General features: G+C 38.8%; 1 protein-coding gene and 1 pseudogene across 1 annotated transcript; both read right to left on the reverse strand.

Moving 5' to 3' along the window:
• Positions 1–2088: 2088 nt before the first annotated feature.
• LOC124965716 (ras GTPase-activating protein-binding protein 1-like) lies at positions 2089–6425 on the reverse strand (annotated as a pseudogene).
• Positions 6426–13533: 7108 nt separating this feature from the next.
• Positions 13534–19850, reverse strand: LOC124965357 (28S ribosomal protein S2, mitochondrial-like). The gene is given in 3 exon segments (XM_047526217.1): positions 13534–13731; positions 13733–14282; positions 19777–19850. Coding segments are annotated over 3 exon segments (822 nt in total).
• Between the last annotated feature and the right edge of the window lie 1387 nt (positions 19851–21237).

Here is a 21237-nt window from a genome sequence, read left to right on the forward strand (position 1 = left end):
ATAGGCCTTTCAGAAAGAAAGGGGAGAAGGAGGCCATAAACCAGAAAACAGTGCTTACAACTGAAGAGAGAGAGAACACTATTTTTGGTGAGATTTGGCAGAAAGGTTAAATATGAAAAAGGGGGAGTACCCTTTCTGCATCTCAGATTTCACTTCTGGAATATGAAGATTATGATAATGCCTGAAATAATTGAAAGAATTTATTATGTTGTAAAACTCTAAGAAATGTTAGTTATTAACATTCCTTTTTATATGCACCAGTATGATTTATCATCATAATAATTTCTCAATGAAAAAGTTGATACTTCTTATTTCTTTCAAGTTACTTGCTTACATTAGGAAGGAGTTGGCATTTCAGCAAATTATTGTTAAAAGTCCTTTATGCTTAATACTTACTGTTCTACTTTTCATTTTCAACCAAATGATTCCATCCATTCACATTATTCTCAATAAATCAATGTTCATTTGAGGTTATTTTAAGTATACAAAAGATGTTCACAAACATACCTGGTATATTTTATCTTTTTATCTTTCTTTCTTTTTTTTTTTTTTTTTTTTTTTTGGTCAAGGATTGAACCCAGGGATACTTTACCACTGAGCTAAATTCCCAGTCTTTTTTATTTTTTATTTTTTTTTAATTTGAGACAGAGTCTCACTAGGTTGCTGAAGATGGCCTCGAATTTTCTATCCTCCTGCCTCATCCTCTCAAGTGACTAGGATTAGAGGCATGCACTACTGTGCTGGGTGGTGCATTTTTTCTTTTAGAGACTAAATCAAAAAACTAAAAATCTTTTTTTTTTTAAATTTTCTTCCAGAAATATTTTAATAAAAATTGGCCATTTCCAAGAAACACCCACTGCATGCCCATCAAAAGAGAATCATAACAAAATAGAAAATTTACCATATAGCTATGATTTAAAGAAAAAAAATTGCAGACACTAAAGCACATCAGCAAAGTCCAATATTAAAGTCACATTTCTTCTTATGGGCTATGATCAAAAATCTGATTAGATACCAAAATAAAACTTAATACAAATGCTTAACTATTTAGGTCAAAGGACCTCTACAGAAGTATCTGTCCTCCAAGGCATTCCAGTTTGAGACTCAGTTTTAAAATAAGGCATAACAAATATTAACAAAAGACATACAGGGTGATGAAAAGAGAAACTCTACAATTCCCCACATACTCGGAACCTAATAAAACAAATCTAAATTTTTAAAAATTATTTTTCTTTAAAAACTACCAAAATTGGAACCAAAGATAAATAGAAGGCACAACAGTTTTACTCTGGTTGTTATTTGATTTGGGGGATTTTTTTGTTTGCTTTCTGTTTTTTTTTTTTTTTTCTTTTTACAAATACAAATGAAACATGAAAAAACTCTAAAAGAATCTAACAGTTCAAGAAAAGCATTCTAGACATTTAAAACCTATCTTACAATTTAAATTTCAATGGTAAAAACAGTAGGTTTTAGAATTATTTTTTGATCACATATCAAAAGAAAAAAGTTCTATTAACATCTTTTATTCAGTTTTTAACCACATCAGAGAGAATCGAATGTCAAATTTTCCAAATGGCAATTTTTCCACATCAGAAGGTAGTCAACTCTCAAAGAATAAACAATTTGGATTTTTCCTGCCTCCAAAATGCTTATCAAATCCTGCCTTTCTCACAGGCTTTGAAACACATAGAAAATAAGTAAGAAATATTCCAATGAATGAAACATACCAAATGTCAGTAATAAGCAAAATACATTCCTTTGAGGGAAATGGCTGTTTTAAAAAAAAATTCCAATCTGTATATGCAAAGTAAGTAAGGAAATTCAGTCTTTTCATTTTTTCTTCTTTAAAAATCAGTTACTCCTAAAATAGTGTTCCACAAAACTGGAAGTGAAGGACTAAAAGACCAGGAAAAGGGAGAAGAGAGGGAGTACACACCATTAACACAAAAAGAAGTAAAATTGTACAAACTTAAGCAGTTTATAAGACTAGGATCATCATACTCCAAGATAACAAAGGCTGGTTGAAGAAATTCTCCATTCTGCAGAAGCTGGGGTTTTTATGCTTCATGAAGATCAGTGAAGAGCAATTCACTGCCTTGGAGCAATCCCCCTTCCCACCCCAAATCTTGGTTTCTGCACCATGCCTCCACGGGGAGGGCTCATTCCACCACCCAGCCCACCTCGAGGGCCTCCAGGTCCTCGCAGGTAGTCATCTCGACGGTCCCCTTCCCGGACAGCTCGAGTCTTCTCTTCCACATTCAGTCGGACTTCTCTGAACATGATGGGCCTGTTGCTAAGGAACTTCTGAACAGGCTCAGAATCATCAAACACAACAAAACCAAAATTGGGTAATTTTCTACCATTATTTATGCACAGCTCCACCACATTCCCATAGTTTTGAAAGAAATCTTTAAGTTCTGATTTGTCCACTTCATGAGGCAGGTTGCCAGTGAAGAGTTGGTGACTACCAAGGTGTCTCACAATTCTTTGGGCTTCAACATCACCCTGCTCACTAGCTATCGCGTTCCCTCTGCCCGCAGAGAGAGACACGACAAACGTCTGAAGCTTTGGAAGTTTATTGTGCACAGTCTTCCTTTCTTTCCCTCTTTTCTATCCCCTTCTCTCTTTTCTTTCTCTCGCTCTCTTTCCCTCTGCTTAACTCTCGCCTGCTCCGGTCGCTCCGCTTCTCCCGCTCGGCTCACGCCTGCTTCGGCCGCTCCGCTTCTCCCACTCGGCTCTCGCCCTCGCTCGCACTCTTCTTCCTCGCTTCTACTCCTACTCTCAGCTTCTGCTCTACTCTCAGCTTCAGCTTTTTCTCAGCTTCTTCTACTCTCAGCTTCTTCTCTACTCCCCCACCCATCAAGCTTATATACACTTCAACCAATCAGGGGAGAGCACACGAGGTAAACGCGCGGACAGCTGCAGGCATAGAATAGGTACACGAGGGGGGCATGCTCTAATCACATCGTTAACTAGCCAATCATTGGAATTCGCTGGTTGTTTACTGTATAGCTGGCCGCTTTTGGCTCAGCGCCAGGCGCCATCTTGACTGTGCCCAAGGCTGGGGGTCCCGGAAACCCCGACATATCCCCCTTCTTTATTATTAAACTAAGGCTGGGGACCGTGTCTGTCTTAGGCTGAGTGGTCAGCATATGTCCTTACCCGTCATCAGAGCCTGCAGAGCATGCTGCAGCTCCTGTCTTAGGTTGGTACACAGCCACCTCCTTCATTACCCGTCTTTGACTACCGGTCCAGCATCGAGAGCCATACTAATGGGGGGCTGTCGGCCTTTAGGGCGGTCATGGCCTGATGAAAGATAATCTGATCTCTCTATTGGCTAGCTCGTAGATGCATGCCAAAACGAATGAAGAGAAGGAGGCCAAGGCAGAGGAGTACCACCATAGCTCCTAAGCCTGCCCGCTGTTTGATAAATCTATAAACAGAAGAAAAACCATGTAGCCATATTAAATACAGAAACAATATACATCCCAGTAGAGTTACAATACGGGCAACACAAACAGCTCTCAGGGAATAAACGCATCCCAGTCCCAAAAGTTCTTGCAAGGTATCCACTTGTTCTTGTAGTAAGTCCACTCTCTGATAGAGTCTATATGGTCTGTAAGGCTGCAACTGTATTTTCGGCCAAATGATCGTTGTTATGGTTGTGTCAATGCTGCTACTGCAAGGACTGTGATGGCAATGATCACGGCTGTTGCAATGTCAAAGCCTCTTCTGTTTCTTGATAATAGCACTGGCAATTCTATATCTGCAACAGAAACTAGGACTGGTAGGAAGATAGGAATGTGCATCAAAATTGCACGGGTGGCAAAAGAACCATTCCAGCATTGTGAGAGATAGCACACGGTTAGTGAACAGTTAAGAGGTGTTATTAGAAATGTTAGTTGGTAGAAACATAAAAGGGAGGAAATACACAAGCTGACGTGGGAGGAAAAGCAATATTACAGCTAGGGTCAGCAGAACGAGTTGCTCTACTCTGGGTCTGATTGTAGTATGATTCCAACGGCAAAGTGCAAAAATTCCTCCTGTTAAAGCAAAGAAAGACTAGAGATATCCTTGTCACCAAAAACAGCACGACCTGAAAAATCATCAGTAGAATTGACAGGCTTGTAGAGGAATTGGTGAAAAACAAGAAAAGGAAGGATAAAAAATGTGTTAGTTAGAAGTAAAAAATATGGCCAGGCTAACAATGGCCCATAGGTTCCGGGTTTGCCTTTCCGCTATACGAAGGTCCTCCCCCAGCTGTTCCCACTAAGGCCCTCATCCAAAAACCAAGGGGAAACCCTTTCCACAGTATCGAGAAATACTTTAGCTGTTTTTTCCTTTAATGGCGTCCCATGGTTTTTTAATAGCTCCCTGAGGGGTTGCTGCATTCTGAATTTAGACGTTTCAGACCCCATTGTTACTAATTTGAATAGCTTCAGTTATGGCAGTTACAATAACAAACAGTGGCCAAGCTGCCAGGAGCAACGAGATTACTGAAAGGAAAGCTATCTATCAAGTGTGCATTAAAATTTTTATAGCGGCTTTTCACGTGCTACCTATACCCTAATTGGACCGCTTCAAGCGTGTTTCTACTTTCACTTTTAATTGGACCGCGTTCCACGCGTCAGGACCGCTGCTGGTGTATCCCGATACCGGACCACCTTCCGTGTGTCCTTATTTTTATTTTAATCGGACCGCATCCCGCGTGTCCCCAGGACCGCTGATGGCGTATCCTGATACCCTTTAACTTTTTTATAACCGGTTTAACTTATTGAAAATTTTTTTAAGATATCTTACCTTGTCTTCTTTATAAACCCTTCATGTTCCCGGGTTTCGGCACCAGTTATCGCGTTCCCTCTGCCCGCAGAGAGAGACACGACAAACATCTGAAGCTTTGGAAGTTTATTGTGCACAGTCTTCCTTTCTTTCCCTCTTTTCTATCCCCTTCTCTCTTTTCTTTCTCTCGCTCTCTTTCCCTCTGCTTAACTCTCGCCTGCTCCGGTCGCTCCGCTTCTCCCGCTCGGCTCACGCCTGCTTCGGCTGCTCCGCTTCTCCCGCTCGGCTCACACCTGCTTCGGCCGCTCCGCTTCTCCCACTCGGCTCTCGCCCTCGCTCGCACTCTTCTTCCTCGCTTCTACTCCTACTCTCAGCTTCTGCTCTACTCTCAGCTTCAGCTTTTTCTCAGCTTCTTCTACTCTCAGCTTCTTCTCTACTCCCCCACCCATCAAGCTTATATACACTTCAACCAATCAGGGGAGAGCACACGAGGTAAACGCGCGGACAGCTGCAGGCATAGAATAGGTACACGAGGGGGGCATGCTCTAATCACATCATTAACTAGCCAATCATTGGAATTCGCTGGTTGTTTACTGTATAGCTGGCCGCTTTTGGCTCAGCGCCAGGCGCCATCTTGACCGTGCCCAAGGCTGGGGGTCCCGGAAACCCTGACAACTAGCCTCACGGATTGGTCTGGGTCCCCTCTGAGGAGGAATATTTATTCGTTGTTCTCATACTCTTTGATCCCTCTGAGGCCTCTGGGGTGGAATTTGAGATTCAGGTTTAGACTCTGGTTGGCGCTGTGAAGCTGGTACTTTAACAACATGGAGTGGTATCCCAGTAACAGGAACAACTCCACTGGGAGGAAGGTTCTTACTGGTCACAGATGCCCAAGAAAATGTCCTCAAGTCTTCCTGTACTGTCTGAGCTATGTCTGTAGGTGCTGGAGAACTCTTCTGAGCATCCTCAGGAGCAGGTTCTTCTAATACCAGCTCAGACTTTTCCTCTTGGATTTCAGATACGGGTTCTTGCTCTGGTTCTGGTTCAGGATCAGGCTCCAGTTCAGCAACAGTCTCCTCTAAATGTTCTTCCAAGTCATTGCTGACAGCCTGATCATAGAACATTCCAGAATCATCAGGTACCAACTCAGCTGTCTGTGTCTTTCTTCAGGCTCCTCTATTTCTTCCTCAGATTCCTCCTGAGGCTCAGTGACAAAACCACCAAAGACCTCATCTTGGTATCTGAAGATAAATCATTATGAACATAGAATTTATTTGCAACAGAGCCCTCAGGGGCAAGGACAAATGTTTGCATGAATCTTCTCAAAGTCTGGTTGTTGTTTGATAACAGCCCCATCACCTGGACCATCACACCATCATTTAGAGTAGCATGAGCTTCAACATGGCGAATATTGGTGTGACAATTGGTGAAGTTTTGTGACATTACTTTCCTCTGAATTTCTTTCTGTCTATAGACTGCATGTGCTGGCTTTCCATTTGAATCCAAGCCCCCACGGACATATGAAGAGTTCTTTCCATAAAATCTATGCAGATATCTGGGGCTGTGTGTAATACTGTCAGCAGTGTGTAATACTGTCTCACAAATTCCTGCTGGACCAACAGGGGACTAGGCTTCTCCATAATCATTGCTTTGGTCAATTCAACCTGGGCGGCTGAGCGGGAGAAGAACAAGCTTTGCCCCACAGCACAAGAAGGTGGCAGGAATCCCTCACGCAAGTGCATGCGCACCTAAAAATCTTTCCTCTGCTATTTCTAAAATACATCACCTCTAAAGACCAGTCTTCATGTTCTCAGAATTCATATCTAGTCATCACTACTGCTCAAAATGTGTTTGTGTGTGTGTGTGTGTGTGTGTGTGTGTGTGTGTATAAAATCTCCTGTTGGAGATAAGGGATAAGGCCAATTGGCCAGTTGCAGATAAGGCTTCACTATGTAATCTTCAGTCTATGCAAGACAAAGTTTTAAAATCTGCTCATAGGGGCTGGGGTTGTAGCTCAGTGGTAAAGCACTCACCTATCATGTGTGAGGCACTGGATTTGATCCTCTGCACCACATAAAAATAAATAAATAAAAATTAAGGTATTGTGTCCATCTACAAAAAAAATTTAAAAAAATAAAATCTGGACATAAAGTATGTGTTTTTTGTAAGTATGTGAGTTTGATAAAAGTAATTAAAATATGCCATATTTTAAATTTATTTAGCACAAATTATACTGATGGTGGTTAGAGATTTAACTTGGAGGCAGAGTGCCTGCCTAGCATGCACAAGGCCCTAGGTTCAACCTAAAAAACAAATTACACTGACTTTTTTTTTACATTATTCAAAATAATTTAAAGATTTTTGTGTACATTAGCATCATCACTTTGAACATCATATATCTGCATGACTATAACCATTGATAGAAGCTTTATGGAATACTCTTGAAATCATACTCTGGAAAGTTAAAAAAAAAAAAAAAGAAAGAAAAAGGAAAAGATCTCCAAGTCAGTTTGCTTATTTGGAATTCATTTTTGTCAAACTTTTCTTTGCAAGTATGAAATGTAGAAAGTTTTCAGTTATTTGATTTTCTCAATTGCTTGCACTCTAAATATACAAGAGTTTTTTTGCATTGGAGAAGTAAAAATACATTCATAATGACATAGAATTGGCATTTTTGAAAGATAAAACATAAATAAGCATTTGTAGGTTTATATTAAATATTATAAATATGAAGCAGGGCACAGAGGTGCACACCTGTAATCCCAGTGACTAGGGAGGCTGAGGCAGGAGGATCAAGAGTTCAAAGCCAGCCTCAGCAACTCACTGAGACCCTGTCTCTAAGTAAAATACAGAAAATGGGAATGTGGCTCAGTGGTTGAGTGCCCCTGAGTTCAATTCCTGGTGCCCCCCCCAAAAAACTCAACAAAAATAATAATTATAAATATGAATATTCATATTTAAGTTTCTGAATATCAGTATTAGTTATTCAGTTTCTCTCTATTAAAATGAATGACCAGATTTTCAAGTTAATGCTCCCAAAAGATTAAAAATTGCAATTAAAGTACTTTTTGCATTTTTTGTAATTAAGAGGCAAATATAAGTATTTCACAAAGACATATTATTTTATTTATTTATTTATTTTTGTTTTGTTTTTCCAGTGCTAGGTATCAAATCCAGGGTTTTGTGCATGATGCACAAGTACTCTATCATTTATCTACATTACTCAGCCCTATTATTTATTTTTAAATTTATAATGTGAGTGGAATAAAACATCAGAGTAATGTGTTGGATGAATATAATAATAGTTTAATAATTTTAGTGAATAATATTTATTAAATTATTGAGTCCCATGTGCCATGTATAGTCCTAGATTTTATCTGATTATCTCTTTTAACTTTTCATAACCCACTACCATATCTCCATTTTATAGATAAAGACATTGAGCCTCAGAATATGAATTAACTTGTGCCATGTCAGAAAGCTTGTATGGGCAGAACCATAATTTTGACAGAGGTCTCTGACTTCATAATCTGTGGATTTGCGTGTGTTTATATGTATTTGTATGTGCGTGTGTGTGTGTGTGTGTGTGTGTGTTACTATACAAGTAAAGGCTCTGTAATGTTTTCAATTTACTATAAGAGGAAGCTAATATCTAATTATAAGGGACCAAAGATTTATATAATTGTTAAGAATTTTCAAAAATATATGAGGCATATATTCACATTTTATATCTTTTGAGTATATCTATGTTTTTATTGTTCATTTTCCATCCTTAATGGAATGTGATTATCTTCTATCTTGATAGAAATATAAAAAAAAAATTGAAAACCCAAAGTTTCTCTGAGTGGTTAAAAAATCAATTTTAGAAATGCTGTAAAACAACCTAAATAACTCACAAATATCAGTTTTAAATTTGTTTTTTAATTTTTACATTTTAATTTTTTTTTCTTTGGTACCGGGAATTGGACTCAGGAGCACTTGACCACTGAACCACATCCCTAGCCCTATTTTGTATTTTATTTAGAGACAGGGGCTCAGTAAGTTGCTGAGACTGGCTTTGAACTCTTGATCCTCCTGCCTCAGCCTCCTGAGCCACTGGGATTATAGGCCTGTGCCACCACACCCAGCCCAGAAGCACAAGTGACAACCAGTTGTGGACTCTGAAATCCATTACTACTTTGACACATGGTCGTGCTTCCCAAAGGCTGCTGTCAACCAATAGTTGGGTAAAACAGGCATATTAAAACCCATTCCTGAAAGACAGGAAGTCCTCTTGCCAACAACATTAGTTAACAATGGGCTTGATGAATTTTCCCTAGAATTGCACTGTACACTATGAATCTTCTCTCTTTTACTCAGGTATACATGCCTGAATAAATGTCTGATGGCTCTCCAGGTCTTCCTCAGCACCCTCTCACATTTAATCCCCTCTTGGTACCTGCTTTTTATATATTTTTTGTTATTATTATTATTAGGATTTTATAGGTATACATGGTAGTTGGGTTCATCCTGACAAACTCATTATATACTGAAATTGATTTCAATTCATGGTTCCCTCTTTTCCTTCCCACTTTTCCCTCCCATCTTCTCTTACCTCTTCCAGTCTCCTTCCTTTACTCTACTAGACTTCCTTTCACTCATCTACAATTTGTATTTGATTGGTTCTTTCTGTTATCTCGTCCTTCCCTCTCCATTTCCTTTATTTTACTCTAGTTTCTACATATGAGAGAAAAATTTGCCCTTTGAATTTCTTAAGTTTGGCTAATTTCACTTTGCATGATAGTCTCCATTTCCATCCATTTACTGGCAAATACTATAATTTCATTCTTTTTTACGACTGAGTAGAACTCCATTGTATATATATATGTCACATTTTCTTAATTCATTCATCTATTGACAGGCATCTGGTTTGAGTCTATAATTTAGCTATTGTGAATCGTGCTGTTATAAACATTGAGGTAGCTGTGTCACTGTAGTGTGCCTATTTTAGATCTTTTTCTAAATATATTTTTTTAGTTGTCAGTGGATGTTAATTTTATTTATTTATTTGTGGTACTGAGGATCAAACCCAGGGCCTCATATGTGCCAGGCAAGCATTCTGAGCCACAACCCCAGTCCTATTTTAGATCTTTTGGGAAGTGGAATAGGTGGGTCATATGGTGGTTCCATTCCTAGTTTTTTGAGGAATCTCCACTCTTTCCAGAGTGGTTATACTAGTCTGCTATCCCACCAACAACATATAATTGTACCCTTTTCTCCACAACTTCGACAGTATTTATTGTTCTTTATATTCTTGATCATTGCCATTCTGACTAGAGTGACATGAAATCTTGTTGTAGTTTTGATTTGCATTTCTCTAATTGCTAAAGATGTTGAATATTTTTTTTCATGTATTTATTGGTCTTTTGTGTTTCTTCTTTTGAGAAGTTTCTGTTTCGTTCTTTTGCCCGTTTATTGATTGGGTTATTTGTTTGTTTGTTTGTTTTTGGTATTAAGTTTTTGAGTTCTTTATATATCCTGGATATTAATTCCCTGTCCAAGGAGTAGCTGGTCAAAATTTTTTCCCATTCTGTAGCCTCTCTCTTCATACTCTTAATAATTTCTTTTGCTATACAGAAGCTATGTAGTTTGATGGCATCCCACATATTGATTCTTGGTTTCATTTCTTGTGTGCTTGTTAAGAAAGTTTTCATGCCATTTGAGTAAATATCAAAGAGCATGATCACTGGATTTTTTTTTTTATTGTAAACAAATGGGATACATGTTGTTTCTCTGTACATGGAGTAAAGGCGTACCATTTGTGTAATCATATGGTAAGAATATGTTCAGTCTTATAAAAAAAGTGTCAAACTGTCTTCTCAACTGGTTGTAACATTTTCATTCCTACAAACAATGAATGAGAGTTCCTATTGCTCCATATCCTCACCAGCATTTACTGTTATCACTGTTTTTTTTTATATTACTTTAATAATTTTGTAGTGGTATCTCACTGTTGTTTTAGTTTGCAATTCCCTAATAACATGTGATGTTGAACATCTTTCATATGTTTATTTTTTATTTGCTTATCTTCTTTGGTAAGGTGTCCATTCAAATCTTTCTCATTTTTAAGTTGGGTTCTTTGTTTTCTTATTTTTAAGAATTCTTTACAGTTATGTGTTTTACAAAGATTTCTTCCCAGTCTATGGCTTGTCTTCTCATTCTCTTAACAGTTTTTTCTAGACTAGACATCTTTAATTTTAATGAAGTCCATTTTATCAATTATCTCTTCTGTTGATCCTGCTCTGGATACAGCAGAAGTCATTTCCATTTCTCCTTTCTTCCAAGCACTTTTTAGTTTTAGCATTTTACATTTAGGTCTTTGATCCATTAGGAGTTAAGTTTGTGAAAAGTGCAAGATTCTGTCCAGATTCTTCCTTCCCCCTAAACACATGGTTATTGTTATTTTAGCACCATTTTTGAAAATACTGTCCTTTCTTTATTGAATTGTCTTTGACTTTGTTGAAGGTCAGTTGACTATATTTGTGTGGGTTACTTCTGGGCTTTCTATCCTCTTTTGTCAATCTATTTGTCTATTCTTTCACTGTTACCAAACCGTCCTGATTATTGTAGATTTATAGCCTTTTTAAAATTCTCTCCCATTCAGATGCAATTTCACTATATTGCCCATACTGGACTTGAACTCATGGGCTCAAACATTCCTCCTGTCTCAGTCTCCTGAGTAGCTGGGTCTACAGGCTCATGCCAACACACCCAGCTCCTATAGTAAGTCTTGAGTGGTGTTTTCATCTATTTACATTAGCATCATTATTGTTACTTAAGTCTGACATTTTATTTTATTTTGTTTTGCTTCTTCTCTCTGCTTTTTGTTTCTCCACTTTCTTTATCCTGATTTCCTATGGGTTACTTGAATATTTTTTGCAATTCCATTTGTCCTTATGGCACATTTGAATAGGATTGATTCTGGGTAAGAAATAGCATTTTAGTGATTACTCTAGGTATTACATTTTACATACATACAGCTTACCAGCCTTTACTGGTGTTCACAATTTACTAATTCAAATAAAGTTTAGAAACCATGCTTTACTTCACATATATTTAATCTCCCTGCTTTTAATATGATTATTGCAAATATAATATTTATGTACTTTTAGAACCACATCAGGAAGTGAGATATCATTCTGGGTGGGCCTGATCAAATCAGTGGAGGCTTTAAAAGAAGATGAAACATCAGGGAGACTTACTGATCTGTTGCTCAGAGACCCTCTAGGAACTGACAGTGGTCCCTAATCAATAGCCAGCAAGAAAACAGGGACCTTCAACCCACAACTCAAAAAAAAAAGCAAATTGTGTAAAGAATTGAGTGACCTGCTGAAGGACTCTGAGCCTTGGAGGAAACTCACAGCCATAGCCATACCTTGATTTCAACTTGGTGAGGTCTTGAGCAGAGGAACCAGTTAACTTTTACCTGGATTCAGGATTCACAGAAACTGTGAGATACACTCATTGTTTTGGTGTTGGGGAATGAGCCCAGGGCCTCCTGTGTGCTAAATCCAGGGCCTTGTGCATGCTAGACAAGCATGCTACCAGTGAACTATACCCCAGCCCCGAGCCCTCTAGTGTTATTTGGCATGCTAGTGTTTATGGCACGTTGTTTGCTTTGTTTTGAGATTTGTTAAGCAGGACTAGAGCTGTTGCTGTTGTTTTTGTTTTGTTTTTGCAGTGCTGGGGATTGAACCCAAGTCCTCACGTATAGTAGGCAAACACTTTACCACTGAGCTATATCCTCAGCCTTCTAGAGCAGTTTCATGTCTAGGGCTACTTTTTCCCTACTTCTGAGGTAAAATCTTTCTGTCCAATTCTCTGTGAATAATGAGATTTTTCAGCCTGGCTATGGGAACAGGAACTATTTCCACAGATGGATTAGCTCCAAGGATTATTCACTCTAATCCTTTCGGTTGTTCTTTTCCCAGCCTCAGGTAATTTTTTCATCATGTATGTGTTGATCAGCACTCAGTTGTAGACTCTAGAAGGAATCTCTTCAGGTCTCTAGAGTTCTTTCTTTGTGCAGCCCCAGTACTTTTCCTTGTAGACTCTAGCAACCTTGGTCCCCTGAGAATCCCAGATTAGAGAGTCTCCTCAACTCAAGGAGGTCAATGGCTCCTGAGCTCCTTCATCCTGCACCATGGTTTGTAAACCAGGTAAATTTGGACAATTACAGGACTCATCTTACTTCCCCACCTTGTATCAATCACTGTTCTTTCTTTCTTTTTCTGCTCAAATGTAAGTTTATTTTTGCTGGAGTTCTGCCACCTGCTTTGCTCAGCCTGACCCAACCAGAGCTTCCCAGGGGTTTGTGCCACAACATCACTATGCAAAAAGGCCCTGAAGCCTTTTCCTGAAGCTGGGAAAGCAGCCCACCAGGGGTATTCTGGTTGATCCGAAATGAGCTGGTATCTGAATCTTCCTAACACCTAGCATCAAGGTAGAAGCCAGGACTTCTCAGGGGCCAGGGAGAACCCCTTTTTCCAGCAGTCAAGGCATCCAGCTTCATGTCCTAACTAGGCCATTGGGGACATGCAATTTGATTTGCCCTGCATGTCTGCCCCACAAAGATGCAGTCAAGTTTCAAGCTTGGCCCTGGGATGGTCAGGGATATTGAATGCTGTCACTAACAAGAGGCTCTGACCAAGAATGCAAGGGACTTCCAGCTCAGAACAGGCCTCACGTGTGACTTGGGACGAGGATGGTGGCACATCACAGGGAATGGTTCACATCAACTCTGGGAGAACAGTGGCCCTCTGCCTCCTTGGGGCTCTGCAATGGACACAGGGCCTCCACCTGCCGCTGTTTCTCCTTGACCCTGATAATGACTGTCCGGAAGAGCCTGCAGAAAAACTGGACAGATGGTGGGGAGTCGTCATTGCCAGGGAAGAAATAGGTGATGAAGCAGGGGGTTACAGCTGGTGTCCGCGATGCCAACGTTGGGAATGTTCATCTTGGTTGCGTTTCTTACAGTCATGTGGGGCTCGAAGACATTGTTGAGTGTGTGCAGGAAGATGATGAAGTCAGATAGGTGGACTGTGGGGCCGAAAAGGAGCAGAGCGTTGGTCAGCAGGCCACCCTTGAAGTAGAGGGTATGGGCATAGTCGCTGCAATCTCGGGCAGTGTTCTCGAACAGCTGTGTGAACTGCCGCTTGTGGTTCACAAACAGGTTGGTGCCCTTGCAGCAGTCCACGTGGGCAGTGAAATTCAAGGGCAGATGGAGGTGCGAGGCTGTCAGTTCCAGGTTGATGATGTCCTGGTCTAGGAGGCTCCCGAAGATGTAGGGCTCCATAAACCTGTGCTGACAGCCAGCTTTGTGCCCCAGGTGCACGCGGGCACCAAAGAAGCTTTTCACGGAAAACAGCTCCTTGACGTTGAAAAAGTCAGGGTGTCCGAGGGGATCCTCAAGAATCTTGCTGTGGGTCTCACCCTTGGGCTCGGCCCGGGCGACCGCGGTGGTCCTGCGAGGGCCGAGCGTGTGCAGCCATATCGGCCAGCGCCCGCCGGGTGGCGCACCAGCGCAGAGCGGCAGGGGCAGCGCGGGCGAGTGGTCCAGTCACTGTTCTTTGTTACCTGTGTCTAGTATCTTGAAACCATCAGTTCATGAATTTTGTCTGTTCTTTCAGTTGTTTCGAGTGGGAGGATAAATTCAATTGACCGGAAGCAGAATTCCAGTGCCATACTGTAAACTTTTAAATCTTCCTGTTTTGCTCATAAAGTTTCCTCTTCTAGATTATCCACTTAGCGAAGTTTTTCTCATATGACAAGACCAGGTCAAGTGTTACCTCCTCTATGCAATCTAATCCTAACCTCCAGAAAGAAATAACCATTCTCTTCTTTGTGCGCCATGAGACTTTACTTATATTTCTACTATAGTATGTATCACATTTTGTTCCAATTTCTTGATTAGCTATCTGACTTTCCTATTTGAATGTGAAAGGAAATGGGTTTTGATTCCATTGGTGTTGGATTAGTTCCTCAAATGAAACTCATGCTAGAATCGGGGCAACCATGAGGAAAAGACATTTTCCCTACTGTAGCAGAGTTCTCCAGAGAAACAGAGCCAGTAGGACAGCCGTCCCCCTCCCAACAACACACTCACCACCCCTCAAGTGATTATGAACGCTGAGACATCTGCTGTCTGCTAGAGACACAGGAAAACCAATGGTATAGTTTGAAGATCCTGAGAACCAGAAAGCCAAGGATGTAGAGTCCAGTTCAGGTTTGAAAGACTGAGAACCAGGAGAACTGAGGGCAGATCAATGTTCTGGCTCAAGCAGTTAAGCAGAGAGAGAATTACATCTTCCTCTTTTTGTCCTAGTCATATCCTCAATGAATTATTTGATGCCCATTTACATTGGGAAGGTCCTTCTGCTTCCTAAGTCCACCTATTCAAATGCTAATCTCTTCTAGAAATACCCTCTGTAGTAGTCAGCTTTTCATCATTATAATGAAATATCTGAGACAGGCTACTTGTGAAGAAGAGGTTTGTGTACATCACAACTTCGGAGGTTTAAAGTCCAAGTAGTATAGTGCAGGCTCTCTGCCAAAGGCTGCCCCTTGGTTGTATCATCTCATAGCACAAATAGCTATGGTGAGAGCACGGGCAGAAGCAAGTGATTATATATTGAACCAGGAGAAGATAGAGGATTAGAGGAGCCACACTTGCTCCTTTTATAACAATTGTCTTATTGAACTTAAAGGATCACAGGAGCACTACCTCATGCCCCAAGTGTCCTTAGGATCTCTCCTATAGGTCCCTTTTCTTAAGGTACCTCCCAACAGTATTCCCTGGGGTCCAATCCTTTAACACTTGAACATTTGAGGTGACCGTATCTGATTCATTGTACCCTCACAGACATACCCAAAATAATGTTTAGCCAGCTATTTAGGCATTCCATGACCCAGTCAAGTTGATATAAAATCAACCATCATAACTACCTTTAAGAAATTCATAGCATAGGGACGGGCATTCTTTTAGGTCTATAGGCAATCACACTATCATATAGAGCAGCCTGTACCAGATGCTATGCACTGTGAAGGAAGAAACATTAGAAAATAGAAGAGTCTGCAGAAGTATCACAGGAGTATGATTGCTCCATATGAAATTTGAGGACTAATTAGGAATCTAAATAGGAATCCTTAGGTAAGACTACTTAAAAGAAATTCTACTTGAGTAAAACATGGGTGGAAATACAGAGAAAGAAAACATGGTATGTTTAGGTATGGGTAAATAATTTGGCTATTTAAATACTATTTTCTTTATTATTTGTATATGTAAATGTTCAGAAAAAAATAAAACAAAGCCACATTATCCTTTGATAGTTGTTGAGTGCCTACTCTATGCCATGTTCTGCTAGATTCTTGGGTTTCAATGATGAGTAAAGAATGGTCCAATCCCTGGTCCCTCCTATGTAACTAAGAGCCAACATCAATACCTCAAGACCTTATGTTGATTATACATGTAGACTAAAATAGCATCCAATTATCTTACCAGAGTAGGTAAATTAAGTTCTTATGAGACAAAAACATGAAGCAAAAATTCCAGGTGGAATTATTTTAGGACATTAAGTCTAGTTCTCATCAGAACTGGACTAGGCATCTCCTATGTGCTCAGGGAATGCATACTAATACTAATATTAGCTTTATAGTCACATAGGAATGAAGGGCAGAAGGAAGGAAGAAAAAGAGGAAGGAAGGTAAAACTGCTGCCCCCAAAGGCAATTAAGAGTATTTTTGTTCTACCTCCTGTTTTTGTATTACACGTTACTCTTTTTATTAGTCCATTATATTTAGCTTAGCAAAATACTGACTTAGAGTGATACCAAATAAATTGTTTATATGACTGATTTTCTTTTCTATCTGTAGACACCTGTATTCATGGAATACAAGGAATTTCTTGTAGGATGTTATTTGCAAGTTTGATAAGCAACACAGCTAAGTCAACCTAAAACAAACAAATCTAGAAGAATAAGGGGTTGAAGGAGGGGGGTCTATTGGACCCTATTTAACTAAAGAATTGCTGTTATCTGAGCATTGCATGTGTGTTTGAAATAGATCTCAGGAGGAGTTTGTGTAGCATTTTTAAAAGGAGAAGAGAGAGGAGTTTGGTATTTTCTGCACTGATCTCATTGAAATGCATTTTTTTCCCCTTCTTTTGCTCTAATGTATTCTTCCTCAAAAGGGCAGAATCCAAGCCTGATGCAGTGTGAGAGAAGGGGTTAGTCCTTTCTGTAAACTCTTAGATTTGAAAAATAGGCAATCTAATTGACTCATGCATGGCTCACAGCCATAGAAATGCTTGCAAAATTGCTTCCTGCACAGTACTAGTGACCACAGAGAAGCAGAAGTAAAATGAGCAAGAGGGATGAGAGCTCTTAGGAAATCTTTAGGAGAACTTTAAAACTTTTCTAAACCTTATGCTTAACCTTCAAGAGACTGTCCTTTGGAAAATTAAATACATTTTTAAGAAATACACTGCAAATCAAAATTCACAAAATTTGCCCAAAAATAAAATCTCTTTGATATTAAACTTCATTTCTTGAAATATATTGTCTTTCAGAACCGACTACTGGAGAGAAACTTTTTTTTCCAAGAAGGACTGTGGCTACTTTGTTCCTAAGAGATTTATAATCTGCTTTAACCGTGTTACTAAAATATAAGTTGACATAACTAGAGTTTGCTGTGTATACTTAATTAAAGCATGACTTAAAATACTATATATTTGGGTATTCAACTTATCAACAATATACACATGTATAACTTCTCTGTAGTCATAGCAAAACAAAGCTTTTTTCAAGACTCTCTGCCCCTATCCCGATGAACTCTGTGATTACAAGTTTATTCTGTGTTAAAACATGCATTATACAATCACGCATTCCTTGTCAATTATATTCCTGGAAAAGTGTCCTTTTTGTCCTTTCCTTTTACTAATTAACTAAGATGAATCCACTGAAATGTAATATAATTTTCTTTAGTTTTAATCTCTAAGTTGGTCATCAACTTGGGGATAGGAAATAACCTTCTGTGTAATAGTTCCTTCAAAAAACCTGCTTTTTGGGTAGTACACACTTCTAATCCCAGTGACTCAGGAGGCTGAGGCATGAGGATTGCAAGTTCAAAGCCAGCCTCAGCAACTTAGCAAGGTCCTAAACAATTATCAAGACCCTATCTTAAAGTAAAAAACTAAAATTAAAGAAAAGAGCTAGGGATGTGGCTCAGTGGTTAAGCGACCCTGGGTTCAATCCCTGGTACAAAAACAACAACAATAACAACAACACCCTGCTTTGTAATAATAACAATAATTACTCAACTCATCTTTGTTATAGCAATTATCTCCTGAATTACCAAAAACACTTTTTAGGCAAAACTTGAACTTTTAAATTAATTTTATAGTTTGTCATAAACAAACTTTGTCTTTAAATAATAATTTGCTATAAAATAATTTATATATCATTATTTTGAGATTTTTGAGTCAATATAAAAACCTACATTTTTTTTTTTTTTTTTTTTTTTTCAGAAACGAGAAGTAAGAAGGGCTAAGGATGTGGCTCAGTGGTAGAATGCTTGTCTAACACGTGCAAGGTCCTGGGTTTGATCCCCGGTACTCAAACAAACAAACAAACAAAAAAGAAAGAAAGAAAGAAAGAAAAAAGAAGAAATTAAGAGCTGAGATTCATTATTAAAGTGGTTTTGTGTGTTGGTGGGTGGGTCTTCTAGTGATTTACTTAGGAAAACCTTTTAAACATTTTGTGTATGTTTATAAGACTTACTAAGTTATGACTACTAATAAAGGTGTTACAGGATTAGAAGTTTGACTTCGGTATTCAATTTTTAAAATTCAATCATTACAATTATTTATATACTATATATGTATGTGTGTGTATATGGCTGCATACACAGAGCAGAAGAAAAATATTCATATTCAACGTTCTCTGTTTTCTACTTTGAAGATAGGTTCTCTTTCAGAAAAGAAAATCCGTTTTAGAATAAATTTTCTTGAGAATGCATTGAAAAGTTACATATAACATTTAATCCCCCTACATGGCAACACTGAAATTCCCAATTCATCCAGATTTCATATTTGATTTAATACTGAACATATCATCCCTGAACTGAAAATCAGCATTTGCTTGTAGGTACTTACTGATTTTGTGTATCTCTCAAATTTTAGAAAAAAAAAAAAAAAGTGGTTCACTATGCTTACAATAGTTCCTAGTGTATATTAAATAAATGTGGAAAAATGGAAAAAAGGAGTATAGAAAGAGGAAGGAACTTTTTTGAACAAGGACAGGGTACATGTCCTATTAAGTTTCTATCCTGAACTCAAAAATTTTTCTCTGGGTGCTATAACAGTGCAGGATATTTGATCTTCCAAACCAGGTTCCAATAATTTGAAATTTCCTCTGGGTCTCATGAGATATTTTGAACATTTTTCAGATCAAAAATCTTGAGCTGGGGATATAGTTCAGTGGAAGAGCACCTACCTAGCATGAGTAAGGCCCTGAGTTCAACTCCAGAACTACTTAAAAAAAAAAAAAAATTGTCTCAATCCTTCCCACCAGGATATGTCCTTCCTGCTTCCCCATAGTCTTTGTGGCTTAAAATATACAGGCAAGGGTCAAGTGAAGTTTTGGGAAAATACTACACTTCTTAATTCAAAGAAGGGTACTGGAACAGAGTCATAGGTCATGGCATTAGCCACTGCCACTGAATTTTTTATCCTTCCTTTAGGAGAGTCAACAAATACAGAAAAAGACCTATTTCTAGCATATCTGAATGAAGAGCTGATATGAATAAATTTAACTCTGATATTGCTGTCCTTTGAATCCGAAATCACTGGCAGACTGGCAGAATAATTTGCTTTCTCTTCTGCCTCTAGATTGACCTAAGTGAGCGCAGCTTTATTCTGAAGTAGAAAGGCTTTCACTCAGGTTCTATGGATAAGCCCTTTACCTGTGTTGACAGAACTCCACAAGGCAGCCAGGCAAACGAATATGCTTGTTGCTAGGACACCAGGCTGTTTCCATGGCAGCAGGCCACTGCTGTTTGCTACTCTCTTGACTAATAACAAGCACATACACCTATTCCTTGACAAATATGCTTGTTTTTCTTTATTGTAAAGCAAATACTAGGTAATAACACAACTGCATAGGTACACTTCTGTAACTTTGTAGGAGGAAAATAATATGTCAAATATATTTTGATTTGTCAAAAGGGAATTCACATATCCATGTGACACCTCAGTCTTCATATATAACAATGTGTTTTACATGATCAAGAGATTCATTGTGATCTTTGTAGTCTACCATGTGCCACAGAGGATTTGTCAACATAGGCTCTTTCTGAGGCCACCCTAACATTTGTCCTACATGAGGCTCATTCAGTGACCATCTTTTTATGAGCTTTTCAAAGATTACACATGATGTTTTCCTCTGGAACTCACCATTATCATTCTATAAATGTCATTCGCAAGTATAAATAACATACAAAACAATGGTCTGAATGAAAGCACTCTAAGTACATCATGCAGGGTGTGGGTTGTTCCACACAGCACTTCCACCATTCTGTCACTACCATTTATCTCCTCTCTACTAAGCATACTCACCAGGTCATACACGAAGTTACAAAATAAATTCATTTATTTTTAAAAGTTAAAACTAATGAATCAGGCTGGTGGTGAAGCTCTGTGGTAAAGTATGTTCTTAACATACACAAGGCATGGGTTCATTCTCCAGCACTTCCCCCCCAAAAAAGCAAATTAATCATTTGACCCCCAGTTCTACATGAAATTCAAGATAATGTTTGAGTACATATAATTGGAAAGCATAGATTATTACTAGATTGACATAATATGGCAAATATTATAGACCATAGCAAAATGTAGAGGTTTTCACAGATCCATTATCACTTTTACTCTTTTTAAATATAGATGTACACCTAAGTCTGTATTTGCCATGTCGGAGTTCACAATTGGTTTAATACATCACTGAATCATTGAGAAATCATAGTATTATACAAAACTGGTCACAGATAGATGGTACTTGGGAATAATAGGAAAATACCCTTCAAACTAAAATTTTACCTCGAGTCATAATGGAATAACAAAGACTAGATTTACCTTCTCACATTAAACAGCTAGGAAACTGGATAAAATATGTGAGACAATGATTTTCAGACATTAGACAATAGGCAGCACAGGTCAGTGATCCCTGAAAAAAGGGATTGGGTGAGGTGAGAGGCCTCTGAGAACCCCAGCTCACTGGCCACATTGCAAGCAGGGGGAACACAGGCAAAGTTCTAGTTTCTCCTGGGTTGAGGAGACAAAGTTGGAAGTTTGGGAGGGCAGAGCAACTAAAATTTATAGGCTTAGTATCAGAGAAGAGAGAACTACACAGAGAGGGTCTCAGAGATTTG

The sequence above is a fragment of the Sciurus carolinensis genome, chromosome 15, assembly GCF_902686445.1.
Source record: "Sciurus carolinensis chromosome 15, mSciCar1.2, whole genome shotgun sequence".
In the NCBI taxonomy this organism is placed as follows: domain Eukaryota; kingdom Metazoa; phylum Chordata; class Mammalia; order Rodentia; family Sciuridae; genus Sciurus; species Sciurus carolinensis.